This window comes from Sinohyriopsis cumingii, chromosome 16, assembly GCF_028554795.1.
Source record: "Sinohyriopsis cumingii isolate HCF-2022 chromosome 16, ASM2855479v2, whole genome shotgun sequence".
Taxonomy (NCBI): Eukaryota; Metazoa; Mollusca; class Bivalvia; order Unionida; family Unionidae; genus Sinohyriopsis; species Sinohyriopsis cumingii.
The window spans coordinates 61,595,688-61,616,850 of record NC_142976.1 but is presented as its reverse complement, the minus strand read 5'-3'; the positions used below and the strand labels follow the sequence as shown (position 1 = coordinate 61,616,850).

Sequence of the window (21,163 nt, the reverse complement as noted above, 5' to 3'; positions counted from 1 at the left end):
TAAAATGATTATTATTTTTGTTTTTAAAGACCAACATGCCAAACCACATTTTGTTTCAGCAATAAATGTGGATATTTGTATATTTTCCCCAAGTAATCAATTCCGAGCACTAGTAAATGGCATGGAATGTATTGCATATTATTTGAAAAGTTTGCACTTTTTTTAAAATTTAGGGTTGAAACAAGTAAAGAAGCGAATCCACAATCATCAAAACAATGAAATACAGCTAAGACAGTAGCAACAAAATAGACCACCAAGATGGCAACACAAGAACATACTAAGACAATAGCGCCAAAAAAGTCCAATGTAAGATAAAGATGCAGCAATTTTAAACTTTCTAAAAACCTTTATAAGCAACAAGCATTGTGTCATATCTTTAAGGGTTGATTACAGTAGCCTGGAATGCTGTATTATTGTGGTACTTAATGTTGTTATTGGTGCATATTAAAACCAATCTATTATTGCTGTATTGTTACAAATTGTAAAGTTTCTCTGACTTTCCCTCTATCTATTCCTATAAAAAAATCTCAGTCAATCCAATCATATAAATGTAAATTAAATTGCATATGGTTGCTAACCCAGATTACTGTACCATGGGGGAACAACTCTATATTATCGCAGTACGTATCTAACTTACGTATGGTAGCACGCACATATTATAATAAACATAAATTTCAACTTAGTGATAAGATGGAATGTCCACGCTTGCACTGGCTGAATAATTTCACCAAAATAAAGGATGCAATGACTCAATTGAATAAACTTATGATCGTTAAGTTAAAATCCACAATAACAACAACAGAAATTAAAAATGAAAAAATATATATCACTTAGTCTGCATTTTAAGTGCAATGTTTGCAGAGAAATCTATATATACAAATGAATCTATTAATATTATTAATGCTGAAATATTAATGATTTTAAAAATAGTTTAACTACTATTGTCTTCCTATTTATGTAGGTTAAGTAGGATCATAATCAACGTTTTGTAAATTTTGGTACATAATGGCTACCATGAAATGAAATTTCAAGCATAATCGTATAAGAACATGTGTGTTACTATCAGTTTATGACTTACAATCGTCAAACATCAGACAATACAATGAATATATGTCGTAATCAAAGCCAATGCAGGTATAGCAAGTTCGACTGGAGTTTTGTATGATCAGTGTAATTGCATGCACTTTACAAAAAAGTGATGTTTATTCTTTTTCATTGTAAAATTATTAAAAAAATGTTGACATTTTAGAGGAAATTGCACACAAAAATATTTGCGTCCATACTAGATACAACTTTACTTTTGTAAACAACCAATAAATGGCGCATATCCATAATTAATCAGAAAATCCTGTTTGCCGCAATAATATAGAGCCTGTGATAATACAGCATTGGAGTATACAGTAAAATAATGATACATTAGTTTGAACTTATCTGGCAGCCAGGAACAGAATATAATCTTGACTGTATTTGTTATAAAAAGTTTAGAATGATGGTCTCAAATTCAGATAACAGCCAGTCATAGAAATATAGCGTTTTCAGGTTTAGTACCTTGTTTCAGAACTAAAGGGCCCCAAACATGATTTGTAAATTTAAACTGCCAATAACAGTTATGTTATATGCATACTGTTTGTTTTATTAATTGATCTCATATTATATTTTCAACCAATATTTTTTTTTAACAGAACTGATCCAAAAGAAATGGCAGAATATCAAAGAGGTGATGATAAACAAGAAAATCATTGAAGTGCTGAAACCATCATGAAACCAGTATATAGATGGATGGATTTTAAAATTAAATGGACAATTTGGCATTAAAGGAATCTTATGGGCATTCTTGATATTTGGACCTTGTAAAAATTGTATTTGTACATGTTGAACAAATTGAAAATAAAATGTATTCTTATATTCTGTAATATTTGCTTCATTATTGTTGGTCTGATGTTTTATGCCAGGGAGGTGTCTGAGGACACCAAGGACAATATGTTCTAGGAATCCTCAGACATTATGACCAAGAAATTCTCAGAATGTTTGATTTGAAAACCTTGGAAGTCCAAGGTCAACCTCGGACATTTCACAATAAAAACCTTGGACATTGCTTTTAAAAAAAATTGTAATTCGACTATTACCTCGGAAAGTCAGCAACCAATACTCCGAGGTTTTTCCTAGGAACATTTGTCCTAGGTTTCCTAGGAAACCTCAGAGTATGCACAGCAGGGAGCCTTTCATCCCTTTGAGTGCCTCAATTCCTCATCTGGCCAACTTTTCTCTCTATGAGGAGAAAAAGTTGATACCATTTACCATCAAAGGCTATTGCTCCATGATGCTGACACATTCAGGCACCTTGGCAAAGGAGATATAAGTTATAAAAATCTATCAGTCCCACTTGGTGATTTTAATTTGAATAGACCAAAATCTCTCACTTGTTCAAAAATGGAATCAGTCCTGGGTCCTAACGTTGCTCAACTCAGAGATGTTTGTGCCATTAGACCTGACCTTGCTGAACTAATGTGACAATGCAAAAACTGTTTCCTGATATATTTACCTTTGGCTTGCAGGGTAAGTGTATTAAATTCCATTTAATTTGACCCGAACATGAAATGCACAGGGACAAGTCATGACAGCCACAGATGACTCTTTCTACCAATGAAGGTGGGAAAGCAGGATATCACCTCTCAAGCCCCGTCTCCATGTCTTAAGTTGCTTATGCACTCGGCATTCTCTGAGATCTCAAGAGATCAGAGTCACCTCATGGGGATTTCAGCTCATGAAATTAGAGCAATCTATGTGAGCCTCATGTTCAAACACGTTGTTTCGATCCAAGAAATAATAGAAGCTGTTGGCTGTGATGCAGAGCCAGAGACAAAGCCAGAATCTGGTAGATTCTGTGACAGTGGCCCAGATGACCTGCCCTGACCTGATTAAATCAACACAGCCTCTTAGCTTTGTGGGATATTGCCAGTGAAATTTGATGGTATGAAGATTTCAGTTCTCATCTTCTCGACCTGATAGAACAGTCACTGTTCATGTTACCATAGGCTGTGTTACTTTAAGCAGGTGATTGGCTTATCATTCACACAGAGAATCCAATCTTTATTCCCAAGAAGGATACTAAAGGTATCCGCCAGATGCTCAGGATTCCATCTTTCTATTACCAATCCTCTAAATGTTGATGTGATCGGGGAAGGTATTGAAAGGAGAAAGTAAATTTTATAGTAAATTATTTTTGTCCAAGAATACTTACCTGATCATGTTACATGTAGACCCTCCCAACCACCCCACTATGTGAGCATCCTTGTTGGGAGCTAGCGATTGCAAGGGAGGTAATCAGCAAGGGTTATTACCCTTTGAATATCTGATAGACAAATTTTCATCGTTTGGTAGGGCTGAATTCAGAAGGTAGCAAACTTATATGTTCCTAATGTTAATGTGATCAGGTAAGTAGTCTTGGAGAAAACAATTCTGCTATAAAATTTGCTTTTAATTCCTAAGTACTGAATCTTGTGCATTTCTGTGAAGAATAAAATGTAGAAATAAATATTTAGGGATTTTGTAAGTAAAGTATGAACTGGATTTGTACCTGAGGGACTGTTCCATGTACAGTTGTGTTAGTATTTGAGAAACTTATAAGGTAGGTTGAAGTTGAGAGAGGAAGCAGGAAGAAAAAGAAAGAATTCTTGCTAGGTTAAAATGTTCAATGCTATGTTCACAAATTTTATAGAGTACTGGTAATGGATTTTGTAAGGGTTCTTCTTGAGTTCATTAAATGGAGGTGGGGGGGGTCAGAGAAACTTTTTCAAAAACTCCACAACCCATAAGATTATTATTGTATTGGTCAACACAGAACTCATACCACAGTTAAGTTACCATCACCACCCCAAGTGAATAAAATATAAATACCTTCTGCTTCCTCGCCCCCATCTAACTAAAACTAGAGCTGTTGGAATTTTTTTGTTTTTGCAATATTATCAAGATTATACAGTGTTCTGTTAATTATTTGCAGTACCTTATTTTCAGATTCCATGATGATTCTCTAATACTGTCATAAGAATTTATCTTCTATGTTGTATGCATGTGTTCTTATATTTACACCAATATAGAAAGAGTCACCTATTTGAAATGGATCTATTTATCATTCAGCATGAAATGTGTAATTATATGATCATATGATGTGTATAGAAAATAAATTGAAATGGCTTGATTTACCTTTAAGGTTGAAATAACAGTGTCTTAACAATATTTTGCGTCTGCATTTTTCCGGGCTATTGAGAGGGGATTTTCAAAATACTTTTAAAATATTTTTTCTTTTGGTTGTCTACTCTTGTAGGCCCTTGCTGACTTGTCCATGGGGAAGAAGAAAATAGTAGTGCCGTACAGAGATTCAGCACTTACCAAGTTGCTACAGAATGCCCTTGGTGGTAACAGGTAAAGATTTTCTTCATCTTTCACCAATATTTTTTCTACAGATACACTACCCAATCAAAATATGTGACATCCACTACTTTGCAAATCCAGTCCTCCTATGCAAAAAAGAAGATTTTAACAAAGTCTTTTTGATTGTTTAGCCAACAAAGTTGCTCTTATGTCATATGATTGCTGCAGTGGAAGTCAGAAGAGAGTGGTCTCCCTTGGAGAGGGATTGGTACCAAATGTCAGTTGTCAGTTTCCACTTCCTTTCATGCCTGCTCAGCATGCTTTTACAAGATGTCTTGGAAACATTTTATCTTTTCAGCAGCTTCAGCAATCCATGAGAGTTTTTTCACCTCGGGGAAAGTAATACTCCATCGGTGGGATTATTTTAGTAGCAAAGATACTAAAATGTAGTTTGAATGCTGGATTGAAAGTCAGACACTAAGAGGGGTCTCGGATGGATAGAAGGCTTGACACCAAATCCTGTTGACTGACTTCTACCACTTTAGTTCATGACTAGTCATCATGTTGTTACAGTTTTGTCCATTTCTTTTTTAAATATGTTACCCAATCATAACGCCGTAGGATATCTACAATTACTGCATGAATCCAGCCCTCCCAGGTTAAAAGGTTTAGCTGAAAAGATAACATTTATCTGCCCACCAAGGTGGTGGTAGAGCAGAGTGATCTCCCCTTGGTACATGGATTGGTGCCAGATTCCAAGAATATCTCAGTTACTGTAGCTCTCTATATGGATGTAACTGCGGGAAGGCTGGGAGGGTATGTATGTGTTATGATTGGGTAAGTATTCTTGAAGAAACATATTTTACTGGAAAAAAATATCTTACCAAATTTTAATACATTAAGAGAATAGGTAAGAGGCGGAGAAAGATAATCTCCTTAGACTCTGTCGATGAATGGCTTTCAAAAGGAAAAAATTTCCATCCCGTGAATCCACGTCTTATGAAGCTGTCGAATGACCTGGAAAGATAACCAGTTGCACCACGGCTATAGTCCCTACCAAATGGAGTTGAGCCCTTTGGAGATGAGAGATCTCAGGGGTAAAAAACTGAACATTATGGAATGTGATCTCCATCCCACGGCAAGGATAATGTCAGAGAACAGTTCTGGTCAAAGGCTATGCTTGTAGCTTAGAGAATAACCTCATGAGCCAAAATGCATAACAACTTCATTGAGCTAGAGTTATTCTCAGTATGCAGAGCGAATAATCCACTTAATCCAGGATGAAAGGGTATGTGCTGTTGTATTGTCCTGTCCCTGTTTGAGAAAACTAAACCTGATTTTTCCCTAGATGCAATGGCTCAGATATGATACCACTTCAAAGCTCATACTGTATCTTGTAGGTGGTCTTGAGCTGAAGAAAAACTGCCATTTATGTAGACACATAGTTTTCTCATTGTTAGATGTAAGTCAATCAGTTGTTAAAATGTCACATTTGATACATGCTCTAAGGCAGTATTAATCCATCTATAGTTCATGGAGACCCGGTCTGTCTCACAGGAGTGGTTTCTCTGAACCCTGATTGGTTTTTAAGAGTTAAGTTATAGTTTGATAAGTATATCAAAAAATTGTCATGAACATGTATTTTTCAAGAAGTTTGGACAGTTGGTAAGATAGATATGTGTCTGGTCTGTAGTTATTGACATCTTTGTTGCCAATGTCCGTCTGCAAAAACAGTCAGGCAGAATTTATCTAGACCTGTTGATTTCTTTGTTGCAGTAGTTTGCAAAAGTTAAAAATCTTTTCTATCTGGTATTGCAGAGATAACAAAGTTTGTGTCAGGTGGAAATTTGTCTGAACAGAAATTTCTTAGTTCATTGTGAGTTGAGTTTACAAAGAAGCTATGCTGACAAAAAATTTGTTGAATGTATTGGCTATTTCAACAACCTCATCAACCTCAACATCCTCATCAATAATCTGACCTAGCTTCCTGGATAAGTTCATGACCTTGCGGAATGCTTACCTGCACCTAGTTTGTTAAAAACTTTCCACATAGAATTCTTAGTGCTGTTATTTTCTAAAACCAACTGATATTAATTCTTCTTTGTCCAATTGCCCATGTTGATTATTTTTGGTTACTTTATTTCTCCATGTTTTGCAGTGTGCTTGTTGACCAACGGATTTGAAATTATGGATTTTCATGGAATCTAGAATTCAAGGAGTCAACCAGTCAGGTTGGAAGTCTAGTTTTACTCTATGCACTGTTTTCAAAGCTATATATTTTTCAACCACCTCAATAAAAGTTGGGTCTAGGTATTAAGAGCATCATTCACATAATCAAACATAGATACTAAACTCCAAGGAACATTACTGATATCTTCTAGAAATTCGCCTTCATCAAAATGCTTAAATGACCTATTTGTCATTTGGTTTTTTGTGTGTTTAATTTAGGATTTTACAGCTGTTTTTACACCAGATCTTTTGGTTAGGAAAATCGGGAAGTAATCAGTAAGACCCATCATTGGAATATGTAATTGTTTCATATTTTCTTCCATATTTGTATAGCTATTTATTGGAGTTTGTGAGTAATCAGTTTCTCATGTTGGTTCATCCACTAATTGGGTTGGACCATAAGTTTCTGTGAAACTGAGCCAATTTCTGTTAATATTGGTAATGTGTGCATGGCATGTTTTCCAATCTTTTCAAAGCATGTTTTCCAGGCTATTCATGGCATGTTTTCCAGCTATTCATGACATGTTTTCCAGGCTATTCATGGCATGTTTTCCAGGCTATTCATGGCATGTTTTACAGGCTATTCATGCCATGTTTTCCAGGCTATTCATGGCATATTTTCCATGCTATTTCCATACAGACCTGAGTCTGGGTTGGCTGCCTGGGTGTGACCTTGAGAAAGGCTAAACTCACTAGTATTCCATGGACTAAATCCAAGTTGTCCACGGATGGTTTAATATGCTGATAGCATTGACCTGTTCCATTGTTTCCAGCCTTGTACATGTGTTTTCCAGGGTTTCATGGACAGTCAATGCTGTCAATGGAAAGTGTACAACAGGGACTAATATTTAAACAATATTCATACAATATTTTCTAAAATGCCCCAAAAATGGATATAAGGTTTTTAGGACAAGGATTTTGATGGTGGTTTTACTGTCACAGGTGTGCCTTTTTTGTTACTCATTGCTGGACTCTATTAATATCCACAGACCCTGTTATAATAATATCCACAGACCCTATTACATTAATATCCACAGAACCTATCATGTTAATAACCACAGACCCTTTCATATTGATAACCACAGACCCTATTACAATAATATCCACAGACCCAATCATATTAATATCCACAGACCCTATCCTATTATTATCCACAGACCCTATTACAATAATATCCACAGACCCTATCATATTATTATCCACAGACCCAATCATATTAATATCCACAGACCCTATCATATTGATAACCACAGACCATATTACAATAATATCCACAGACCCTATCATATTATTATCCACAGACCCTTTCATATTTATATACACAGGCCCTGTTATATTAATATCCACAGACCCTATTCTATAAATAACCACAGATCCTATTAGATTAATCCACAGACCCAATCATATTAATATCAACAGACCCTATCATATTAATTACCACAGTCAGTTACATTAATATCCAGAGACCCTATTATATATTAATAACCACAGATCCTATCATATTAATATCCACAGACCCTATTACACTAAGAACCACAGACCCTATCATATTAATTTGCCACAGACCCAGTTACATTAATATCCAGAGACCCTATTATATTAATAACCACAGAACCTATCATATTAATATCCACAGACCCTATTACACTAAGAACCACAGACCCTATCATATTAATTACCACAGACCCAGTTACATTAATATCCAGAGACCCTATTATAGTAATAACCACAGATCCTATCATATTAATATCCACAGACCCTATTACACTAAGAACCACAGACCCTATCATATTAATTACCACAGACCCAGTTACATTAATATCCACACACATGATTAGATTAATATCCACAAACCCTATTAGATTCATATCCACTAACCTTATAGCCCAGTTCGGTAAGTGCATCCTGAAATTATGTTTCTTGACGTGGTCTCCATTGCCGCCGATAAGAAAAGTATAAACCACCACTTCCAGGGAGCAATTTCCAACAATTACTAGGATACTTATTGAATAGATTGCCATTTCTTTTATATGCTCTGTGGATAGATGGACACACTTGAACACATGGCATACATCACTATTTAAAGAGGGAGGGGGAGCAATATGAGTTGCATGCTTTCTCAGCCGTAACCATGGGTAATAATTATCAATCTTCTGAGCACAAAACTCCAACTCAAGACTAAAATTTTCAGATTGTATAAATTTTATATAAATGGATGCTTACATAAAATATATCAATACTGGTATGTCAGGTTATTGTGGAAATAATCATGAAAAATTAGAAAGATATGCACATAACTTTGATTTAATTTGTACATAAAATGTAGTATTATGAATATCCCTCTTTAAATTTGCTCAAAAAAGATGTATTGAAGTAGCATTTAGTTCTTAATGGTTTTTAATACAATGCACATATAAATTTGTTCTAGAAATCACAATTTAAGGGAACATAAATTGAGCAGCATAATAAAATCTGAAAATACTATTTCAATTCTTCTTTTCTTTTCTTTTAAAAGTATCCAACTAACACAGACATTGATTGTTTTGACAATACTGAATTATGCATCACCAATTGGTTTTAAGTCTTTCCCACATTTAATATGCCTAGTAAATATTTCAGGGACAACTGCTTGGAGGTTAAAAACTCATTCAGCATGGTGACTATACTTTCCCAAAATTCCATGTCAAAAAAATATGTTCTACTGAACGTCCTTCTAAGATCCACACACAAAAGTCACACCATTTGTATTGTGAAATTGCAAGTTGTCCCTGCACCTGATAATACTATGAATGACTTCAACCCATGTGTGGAAATTTGGGATTGATTATAAATCCAGACTCTTTTCACATAAAACCTATGTGCAGCTGCTTCATGACTGCTTTCACACTATTACATGTGTGTGTGTGTGTGATTTGGATTTTTAACGTAGCTTTAACCACTAGTTAATCTACCACTTCTATCAACATTCCATTCTGTGCACTTGGACTGTTTTCTCATTCTAAACTCAATAACTTTGCAGTCATCTACACTTACAGAAAGTTTTTCAAGGAAACTTTGAAATGCAACAGTTGGTTCATGACTTTTTAAGCTAAGTTACACCATCATGGTACATGAACTGTGGTTCTGGTAACCTGATTTGTACTTGTGGCAAGTACTTAGTGGTTTATAGCTCTGTACAAGATTTGAAAACATTTTTATGTTAAAAAAAAGGAAAAGTATAATTAATATATTCATTGCATAACTTCTCAAAGTGCAGATATTAAAGTTGTTATCTCATTTACCTGTATCTAATTGACCATGCGCAATTTCATCTATATAGTTTTGTTGAGAATGGCCAAAACCAGTCAAAGTTTGATATTTCCCCAACAGGTTCATATATATTTTATTTCGATCTTAATATATATTAGTTTTCTTCAATATACTCACATAAATTCCAACCCCATATTTCTTCAAAAGCTTGTTACGTTATTGTTGTTGTTATGCGTAATTTGTATTTTCAAGATTTAGTTATTCATTACCAAAAAGGAAGGATAATTGCTTTGGCAAAAATTATAAATGACATATGTTTTTCTATTTCTCCCGCATATTTAAAATTCACGGCCCCTCAAGTTTATGCAAACTTTTCATCATTTGAAACAAAACCAGGTAAACATTTATGTAAGCAAACAAACTACACATACAATTCTACTAAAATACACTTTAAATCTAGTTCAAAGATTCATGTTATTAAGCGTGAAGTCCAAAGTGTTTGAACTTGATCCAGTTTGATAGCAATAAATTATTATGTTTCATTGCAATTGACTCACTTATAAATCTTAAAGTAAGAGCAAATGAAACATTTTGCAATTTATTTCCTGCTGAAAGATGATTTCAAAAGCAATATAGGTTTTAAATCAGTCGATGTTTTATGATTCAAATAAAGAATGGTATTTTTCAGAGTATTTATGTTACATACTTGTAACATTTAAATTTGATGGATCGCCCTTTCCTTGTTTAACTCTATTATTACAATGCTCCCCGAAAGTAACTAATGTACGCCCATTGCAAAAATGATAACTCTGCAGTTGTTCTTTAAGGGAGGTAAATCATGTTATAGAACTGGGCTATTAGATTAATATTCACACACCCTATCATATTAATATCCATAGCTTTTCAAATACAAGATTGATATTTATTAAGTCAACAGGATCTGGCTAACTTTATTTTTCTGCTTTATTCTCATCCACAGGAATTAGCCTTGAGGGCTGTTTTATAATTCAGGGTTCTAGGAGGCACATTGGATGTGCTTAATTTAGTGATATTTAGATGTTAAGGAAGATCAAAATTGTTCTGGATGGTTGATCATGACCAGTCAAATTAAAATTTGGGTTGGTGTCATTTTCTCCCTCCCAAAATCCACAGTTTGAATTCTGGAATAGCCTTGAATTTAACTTTCTTTATTAAAAGGCATTCATAAAAACAATGTCCTTTTATGTTTCAGTAAAACCATTATGATAGCTGCATTGTCACCTGCCGATATTAACTATGACGAGACCCTCTCAACCCTAAGGTATGCCGACAGGGCCAAGAAAATTAAGAATAGAGCTGTTGTTAATGAGAACCCATTGGACAAGATGATCAGAGAACTAAAGGTAGAGATGATATTGATCAAGGCAGTTGATATCACATGGTCTAGTAAATTATTATTAGTTATTAGTTATGAATGACATACAGGATTTAATTCATGTGATTTATGGTATAATCACACTAGTTTCCTGGAGAAACATATTGTATTGGATAAGTAACATATTAATGAATAAAGGAAGCAGTAAATGCGTCTGATGCGGCTTGACTTTTTTGTGAGATGGGAAAATGTGCAATTTCAGCTCTAGTATTGTGGGCATTGTATGGAAAAATCCTTTGTAGGAACAGTCATCTCCATTTTATCTTGTCATCTTCATCATCATCATCACCATCATCATCACCATTATTATTATTATAATTATTATTTCTCTACTAATGAATTTCAACAGTCGTTCTCACAGATCTTGCTTATGCCATCATATGTAGTGACTGCATGCATAATACTGTAAATGCAGCCATATTTGACTCTTTTCTTCACCTTCTGATCCATCTCATCTTCCTTACAGATGTTTTACTAAAATTTTGTATTATTTGTGACATTCTTATTGTTATTCTTATCATCCTCCTCATCATCACAGCAACAACAACAACCAGTCCCTACTGTAGTATTTAGCTGCCCACCTGGCAATTTGTATCCCCAATATTTGCAATGTCTAGTTTTAATATTTCTCAAAATAAAATTAATATTATATAAAAAGGGCAAACAGTTTAACCCTTAGATGGATTCAAAGGAATCTAACTCCATGTTACGTAAATTTCAGGTATTATTTGGAGATTTCCCAAGATGAAATATATCATTCCTGTTATATGAAAAACAAACCTGCCCACACAAATATGGACTTTAGGTTTTCAGAAATTATTAGTTAATAAAATTACAAAGTTTTGTGTATTATGCTTTTTATTATTGAGGCTTTTCATTTTTATAATTGGTAGTGGGTTTACAAACCATCACTGGAGGTAGGAAAATACTATACTATTATCAGTCACCACTCCAACACGAGTATTTCCTGTTGCTAATGAAATACCCCTTCATCAGTGCAACATAGCAGATGTTTTTAAGCAGACATGATGATTATTATGGTGATGCTAATGATGATTTTGACGACGATTACTGAGATAACACTTGTGATACTTATGAAGTTTTTGTTTCAGAGTACTTGGAGTAGATGCAGTCAAGTTTCAGTTCATCAAGAAAAGATTAATATAGATAAATATGACAGATATAGAAGAAAAATATACATTGGTTTTTGTCACATGGTAAATGTTATGTATCATATATACTTGCTTATTAGTTGATTCCAACTGTAAACAATGTAGACCCAGATCTTCCATCACATAATGTGTAGTTTGCACATAAAAGCATGTTTATATGGTAATAGTTTTTATTTATTTTATTTTTAAAGATGTAAATATTTATTTTGGTTGCCAGGAGGAAAATGATAGACTCAAGAAAGCCATGGAGGCAGGAGGCCTAGCAATGCAGACAGCAGGGATGTCCCCTGAAGGTTTATATCACTTTTATTGCATACAGAAATACAAACTTTAAGTACAGAATGCATTACTTTTTAAACCTCAGGAATGGAACAGTCATTGCCTATTTACAATCCACAGTTATAAAATTTTGTGGATTGCTTACACTTGGGGTAAGGAAGCACCCTATTGAATTCATGTCATAGGTCAAGGTCACTGTAACTTAAAGAAGAAAAATCGTTTCTGTACAGTAACTCGAGTTCTCCACCATCTACAGTTACCAAACTTTGTGGATAGCTTGTACTTGGGTAAGGAAGAAGCCTGTTGATTTTGGAGTCAAAAGGTCTAGGTCAGAGAGTCACTTTAACTGAAAGAAGAAAAATGATTTCTGCACAGCAACATTAGTTCGATCTGCATCATATCTAGACCAAATGTTGTGGATGGTTTTCACTTAAAGTAAAGAAGTATCCTGTACATTTTGGGACTAAAAAGTCAAAGGTCTAGGTCACTGACTGAAAGAATAAATGTGGTGTCTGCACATAGATGTCCCTATAAAACAAGGGGCTTGTAAGTAGTGTACTATTGACATATTTTTTGAATAAAAATAATTGATTCAGTAAGAATTTTATGACTCATGATTATAGGGGCATGTAGTGAAACATTCCTATTCATCTGTTTGCATAAATTTTTCATTTAGGCCAGATTTTCAGGCCAGTGGTAGAGCATTTGAATCCTTTGAGCACATTTCTGTTTTTTTTTTTAAACCAGGGAATGTATGCAAGTGAATACAAAACAAGAATGAACAAGTTCTTTCATTTGAAGATATATGTTTCCACCTTATTAAACCTTATGTGACAATTCTTATAACTTTCTGATACTGGATAGACTTACTTAAAGGTTGAGTCCAAATGCAAAACTGCTCCGACCCAGATTTGGGCCATGCAGTTTGTTAGGGAATAATCAGTAGAACAAAAGCAAATTCATTAATTTCAAGACATTTAAAGGTGTTTACATTGGCATTTTCATAAATTTCTTGTTTTAAGTCCATGTTATTTTCTTCTGGGAGGTTTTTTAAGAGACAGTGATAGCTGATACAGAAATATTTGTACATTGTCCTACATTATTTGTTCAATGTCTACATTATTTGTACAATGTCCTCCTTTATTTGGACAATGATCTTAATTATTTGTATAATGTCCTACATTATGTGCACAGTGACCTACATTATATGTACAATGTCCAACATTATGTGTACAACATCCTACATTATTTTTGTATTATATCCTGCATTATGTGTACAATGTCCTACATTATGTGTACAGTGTTCTACATTATTTGATAAATATGATTACAGCAGCATTTTATGTCTCCAGAGCAGACAGATCTCACAGTCATTTGTGTAATGTTGCCATTGTTTGTCAGTCCTTGCTTCCATCTCTCTATCCATCAAACCTTGGTAAAGTTTTGTGATTAATTTGTATATTGTCATGGAGAGGTTCATAACATATGAGTGCATATCTCATTTTTAAATGTACATTTTCAGACATAGAGGCAATGCGTAAACACATGGAAGAGGAGATACGTGCACAGTTTATGGCCAACCAGCAAATGCTAGCTGAAGCAAGCGGTGGTCAAAGCTGGGAAGAGAAGGTGAAAAGCTTGTTTAATATTTCTCACGCTCTCTGCTTATCTATATATATATATATATATATATATATATATATATATATATATATATATATATATATATATATATATATATATATATATATATATATATATATATATATACTTGAACTAATTTGACATGTTATCAATTAATTACAATAGATTATGTCTACCCCTCTTCCAATCCCCAAGGAGGAAGACATACTGGTTTTGTGCTATCAATCCAGCCATCACACTCTTTTGGAAGAAAGATTGCTCAGAAACTATTCTGCTCAACCAGAACAAATGAAATGTTTAGAATTGGTCCAGAGACCCAATTGCAATCTTATGATTGTGGCCTTACTTTTCAATTGTTTTCACACATTTTTGAACTTCTGGGACTTTTGGGGAAAACTGTTATGAACATGTTTTAAAAAAGTTATATGGGATAGGTAAATTAAATTTTGTAGGCTTATTTGCATCAATATGTAGATGACCTATTTAGATTTTCAGGCCACTGTGGCAATTTATCAATTATTTTAAAATATATTTTTGAACTTTTGGATCTGATTTGATTTCCAGATCATTTAAAAATTTATATTTTTTAAACTTTTCGGGATTTTGACGTTTTGGGTAACAAAATGCTTGTAGGAATGGTTAAGACAATATCACAACTGAATTTTGTATTGATGTGTAAGTTGAGCCTATTACTTTTCAGGTCATTAGGGAAATATTTTTCATTTTTTCCCCCACATTTTGAACCTTTTGGACTTTTGCAGTTTTTTATCAACAGATCTTTTGCACAATTTAGTAATAACCATTTGAGACAGATAAATTAAATTTGTCATGCTTGTTTTTTTGTGTACATATGTAGATGACTTGATTAGAGTTTCAAGACATTAATGCAATTTTCTAAGTTCTTTATTTTTGAATATTTTGGACTTCGTGCTTTACAGTTATAAATTTTTTTAATTTCCATTTTGGTTAATGCCTTCTTTTAGAAATCCAAACATATTCAAATTTGCAAAGTTGTACCATATCTTTCTGTATCCTATTTAAATATTTTGATTGCTTTGATATGTAGACTAAATTCTGGACATATAAAATCGGACATTTTGTATCTCAGTCCTAACCAGGCCCTAGTTTATTCACCTTGCTAGATTTTGTCCATTCCTCGTGGCATGCACCAGTGTCTGACTATTATGGTTGCAGGGAGATGTGGTTTTGCTTGCAAAAACAAACATCTTCTTGTTAAAAGTTTTTTCATACTTTGTCATTGGCTTCTTGTTATATAACTAATGATATTGTACATAATTGGGTCGGGCTACAATTGCAATTTGAACTAGTGTTTTCTGCTTGTTAGTTCAACCTTATGTACCATCAGACTGAAAGGTCTATACTAGCAAAGCTGGATCAACAGTGGACTTGTATACCATGACAACTTCAGTCCTCCTGTTTCAGCTTGATGTACATCCTTGAATGTCACAGAAATTCATCTCTCAGCAAAGTTAAAATGCATCCTATATTGCACCATGTGGATGACCCCCCCCCCACTCCAAATATCAAAGTATAACTTCTGTTGGGATTTGAACTTGGTATTCTACATGACTGTCCGGCTCAGTTATTGCTAAACTAAAAATTATTGATTAGCTAGGCTGGTTAATAGGTGGCCTCGATTATCTTGGTTGCTATGATGCTATTATAAATTCTAACTTGTTTTGTCAATATGTCCGCATTTTGCAGCTTGCAGCAGCTCGAGAAGAGACAGAAAATATATCAGGACAGAGTACGGATAAGCGCAAAAAGACAGAGATTCACTTAGTAAACCTGAATGAAGACCCAATGTTGTCAGGCGTTATTGTCCACTTTATTGGTGAAGGAGAAACAATTGTTGGGAGAAATGACGCCGACCCAGTCCCAAAAATCTGCTTGAGTGGACTCAGGTTTGTGACTCTGGTTTTCTTTATGAAATTAAACTCAAAGATTCTTCACCAGTTTCTTTTTTCTGACTGGATTATGAATATTTGGACACTTTTGTTATGATACCTTTTCTTTGGGATGTAATCGTGGCTATGGGATGTAATTGTGGCTATGGGATGTAATCGTGGCTATGGGATGTAATATCTTGGCTATGGGAAGCAATTAGATTGCTGAATTATTGTCATTTGGTGTACAAGATATTCATATGAATTGAAAGATCTGAATTCATGAAGTGTAATCATTTTATTGCAGTGTTAAGCAGAATTTAAGATTTTATAGGGCTGACATTGAAACTTGTGGTAGCTGACAAAAGCATTATTATATGAAAATTGAACATGCCATAATGGCAAATTTGTTTTACAGGTCCACCATTTTTGTAGAGTGTGCTATGCTGTGATGCTGTCATTCCAAATATCAAGGCAGCTATGTTTACAAAAATTTCTAAATGTTTACAGGGTTTACTATAACTGAATTGACATTTAAATTGAAACATTTAGAAACGCAACCTATTCCCAGAACTACTCACACCGCTTACTTTACAAATGACAGTTATTATAATGTATGTGAAATACATTGTTCAGCTTGTGTTTGTTTGATATGCTGTACATTTTTGTACCATGACCAGATTTAGTATGCAAGATATGTATTTGTATCATATCTCTGAAAATTTAATGGAAACCTCACTTAGATTATCGTGATATTGTTTCTTTCTTTTACATACATGTATGTGATGAAAAGAACTGAGTAAAACAAATCATGCACGTGGGATGATTTTGAAGGATCTGCAGATCCTAAAAATTGTATGGTGACTAACTTGAAGTAGTATTTTTTTGACAATAAATAATACACTTTAAATCTGTGTCAGCATTATCAGTAAATCGTCCTGATATGTATACAATGTGTGCTGTAAACAATTCTCATCAACTTTGGGTTTATCCTTGTGGTGCCCTATTCAGTGTGAAAACATGCTTTACTAAAAAAATGAGCAGAAATGTCCAACTGAATAGTCATCTTAAGCATTGACGTAGAAATGCATCATGGGTAGTTTCTACATCACTGACATATTTACACGCAAAGCAATTTTTGTAATCGTTTGCAGGCAGTAAACTAAACTAAGCTATTGACATGTGTAAAAAATGCAACCTTACTTGCAGTAAAGACGAAGCCATTTCAATTGGGTGTTAAGAGGTCAAGTTCACTGATTGAGAGAAGGAATTTTTTTTTTTGCATAATAACCTTTGTTTTGGAACATGAACTTTGACAAAAGAATGCAAGGGGCTTGCACATAAGGTGTGGAAGATGTCTTTTGATTTGAGCCCATGTTATTGCATCTCAAAGCAAAATGGGTTTTGCAGAATGCTGTTATTTTCGAGCAAGTTTCTTAACTTTGTGGATGGCTTGCACTTAGAATAATAAGGCAACATATAAATTCTGGGGTCTAGAGGTCATAGGTCGTAGTTATGGTAAGTCTTGTGAGAAAATGATGGTTTCTGCACAGTAAGCTTAGTAGAAGACACTACCTTGACCATTGGTCGGTATCATTGAGATAAGTTAGTCAATAATCACAAGAGTGAACCATGCCCTTCTAATTCCTACACAAGGACTGTTCAACATTGGTTGGATATACAATATACTGTTCATGGTATCTTTTTTATCCATTGGTGTCTCAGTATAACACATTTATCTGTTTCAGATTTTGATATCTAAACATATCAGAAATATTGTGTATGATGTACTAGGTAATTGCTTCCTATCATGGCATCACATTAAGTATGTGTGTCATGTTAACAGTTTCCAGTTGAATTTCTGGCAAATAGAATGCAATTTTCAAAAGATTTATGGAAGAAAATTCTGTTTTATTGTGTGACAAATAGAGTCTTACATTTATGCTAGTTTTAAAATGAAATGTATAAAACTTGTGAAATAATCTTTTGCCCATCAAGGATTATAAAAAATAATAATCTTTAAGTGTGATTATAAATTCCATTTGAAATGAGCATGCTTTTAAGATCCTCATCTCTTTTCAAAATGAATTTGATATTTTTGAAATTCTGAAAGAGTCTCAGAGGTCATGGTAGAGATGCTTCCTGAATTGGTAAGTCTTGACAGATGAATATCTTGACGGTGAACAAGTTCTCTCAAGGTTTTAAAACACATACAAATTCTTCCATCAAAAATAATTATATGACTATGACAATCATATTTTACTCTTAAATCTTCTATACATAATAGTTGTGTACCAAAAATGTAAAATAGTTAAAATTGATGTTGAACATAACATATACTACACTGCAATAACAGTTAACAGGCTGGCCTATGTGTATGGAGTCAAATAGGTAACAGGTGTTCTATTTATAGTGCACAGTGTACTGGGTAAATTTGGTACATGTATATCAACTCTCTACACTCTATAAGGCAAAGCATGGCATCCACATGTCTTGCACACCCAGAATGGAATTATTTAAAGTTTTAAATGACATACACATGTCTTGCACACCCAGAATGGAATTATTTAAAGTTTTAAATGACATACACACGTCTTGCACACCCAGCCTGGGACTATTTAGATGTTTTAAATGACATGCACTTTCAGACCATTCCAGCAGTTTTAAAATGTTGAAACTTTTTGGACTTGTTATTGTTTTAAAACAAAAATCAGGTTAGTACAATTAGTCAAAAACTACTTGACTGAGACAAAGTTTTATAGTCATATTTGTGTTTATTTGTAAACAATCTGGCTAAAATTCTAGGTGTTTATAAAAAAAAGTCATTTTGACACATTTTTGAACTTTATGGATGTTTTTTGTGTGACACAAAAACCTTGTTCACATGACTGAGTAAAAATCACTTGAGATTGACAGAGTTTGGTTTCCATTTTGTATGCATATGTAGATGACATTAGATTTTCATGCCATTTTTGCAGTTTTTCAAACTTTTTTCGATTTTTTAGACTTACTTCTTTTTCTTAGAACTTTAGTCTATTGTTATACAGACATAAATCAAGTTTTGAATTCTGTTCAAATTGTGCAATTAAAAGTATTTGGAAATTATATAAGAAGTGGATATGTAATAAACACCAAAACTGCATTTGTGTTTTTTTTTCATAGTGGGGAAAAATACTTGTGGCATATAAATACATCTTGGCCTCACTCATCCTGATGACTTCATTGTATTTCTATGCTGTATCAAGCTCATCCCTTCCATTGACTTGAAACAAAACATACTTGTAGCTTTTTGCATGTCTAAGACACTTTACAGACACTGAGACACCATCATTTCTAAGACACTTTACAGACTAAGACACCATCATTTCTAAGACACTTTACAGACACCGTCATGTCTAAGAGACTTTACAGACACAAATGCCATCATGTCTGTGACACTATACAGACACTGAAAAACCATAATTTCTAAGACATTTTACAGATATTGAGACACCATGTCTAAGACACTTTACAGACACTGAGACACGATCATGTCTAAGATATTTTAGACACTGAAACACCATCATGTCTCAGATACTTTACTGACACTGAGATGTGGCATCATGTCCAAAACACTTTACAGACACTAAGATGCCATCATGTCTATAATACTTGAGAGACACAGACACTGTCATGTCTAAGATACTTGACAGACACAGACACCATCATGTCTAAGATACTTTAATGACACTGAGATGCCATGTTTAAGACACTTGACAGACACTGAGATGCCATCATGTCTAAGGCACTTTACTGACACTGAGATGCCATCATATCTAAGATATTTTAGACACTCAAATACCATCATGTCTAAGAATCCTTACTGACATTGAGATGCCACCATGTCTAAGATACTTTACTGACACTGATATGCCATCATGTCCAATACACTTTAAAGACACTGAGATGCCATCATGTCTAAAATACTTGACAGACACTGAGACACCATCATGTCTAAGATACTTTAATGACACTGAGATGCCATCATGTCTAAGACCTTTACAGACACAGAGATGCCATCATGATTAAGACACTTTACAGACATCAAGACACCATCATGTCTAAGATACTTTACAGACACTAAGACTCCACCATGTCTAAGACACTTTACAGATGTTGAGACACCATCATTTCTAAGACAACTTAGTGACACAGAGACACCATAATTTCTGTGTTTCAGTATACAGAAGCAGCATGCAGTGATAACAGTTAAAAATGGTGTAGCAGTTATAGAACCCGTTGGGGGAAGTGGGTCTAAGACAAAAGTCAATGGTCTACCCCTGATCGGTAGCAAGACACTCTCTCATAAAGACAGAATCCTGTTTGGTAAGTTGGAAGATTACTGAATTTCTTAGAGTTTGGTATTTTTGACAAAATAATTTATTATTATGTCCAGTGTTAAACAGATTTAAAAATCAGATGGCATCCCAGTGTAAAGCCAAGAGAGATCACTCTTATATATTAAAATACAGCACTCCCTCACTACAAGGCCCTTCATTGTAACATAGTTCCTGTTATAAAGCCCTTCATCATAACATGGTTCTAGTTATAAGAACCTTCATTATAATATAACTTGGTTCCTGTTTTAAAGCCTTTCCTTTTAACAGTTCTTGTTATAAGGCAGGTTTGGTAATGGATTCCATTTCATTAAGTAGTAGTCAAATTTTATTCTTGTTACCAGATCATTGTCTAATCTATTACTGACTTTCTACACTAATTAGATGTGGTATATAATATGGTTTACATTATCTTTGTAGCAGGAGTGAAATTTTATAAAGATAAATCACAGTAAATGGTTGACAGCACTAAGATATGTAATTAATTCAAAATGTATTACCTCTACAGTGAGTTCATAAGTC

At 34.0% G+C, this 21,163-nt stretch overlaps 1 protein-coding gene across 9 annotated transcripts in view; it reads left to right on the top strand.

Annotated features, from left to right (window-relative positions):
• LOC149780548 (kinesin-like protein KIF28) overlaps positions 1 to 21,163 on the top strand; it is a 180,740-nt gene that overhangs the window by 61,500 nt on the left and 98,077 nt on the right. For all 9 annotated transcript variants that reach the window (XM_089937577.1, XM_089937573.1, XM_089937575.1 and 6 more), the window contains exons 12-17: positions 4,325 to 4,422; positions 11,081 to 11,231; positions 12,653 to 12,728; positions 14,237 to 14,343; positions 16,084 to 16,283; positions 20,485 to 20,630. In XM_089937577.1, the coding sequence (XP_089793703.1) occupies positions 4,325 to 4,422; positions 11,081 to 11,231; positions 12,653 to 12,728; positions 14,237 to 14,343; positions 16,084 to 16,283; positions 20,485 to 20,630 (778 nt within the window). The remainder of the gene's footprint in view (positions 1 to 4,324; positions 4,423 to 11,080; positions 11,232 to 12,652; positions 12,729 to 14,236; positions 14,344 to 16,083; positions 16,284 to 20,484; positions 20,631 to 21,163) is intronic.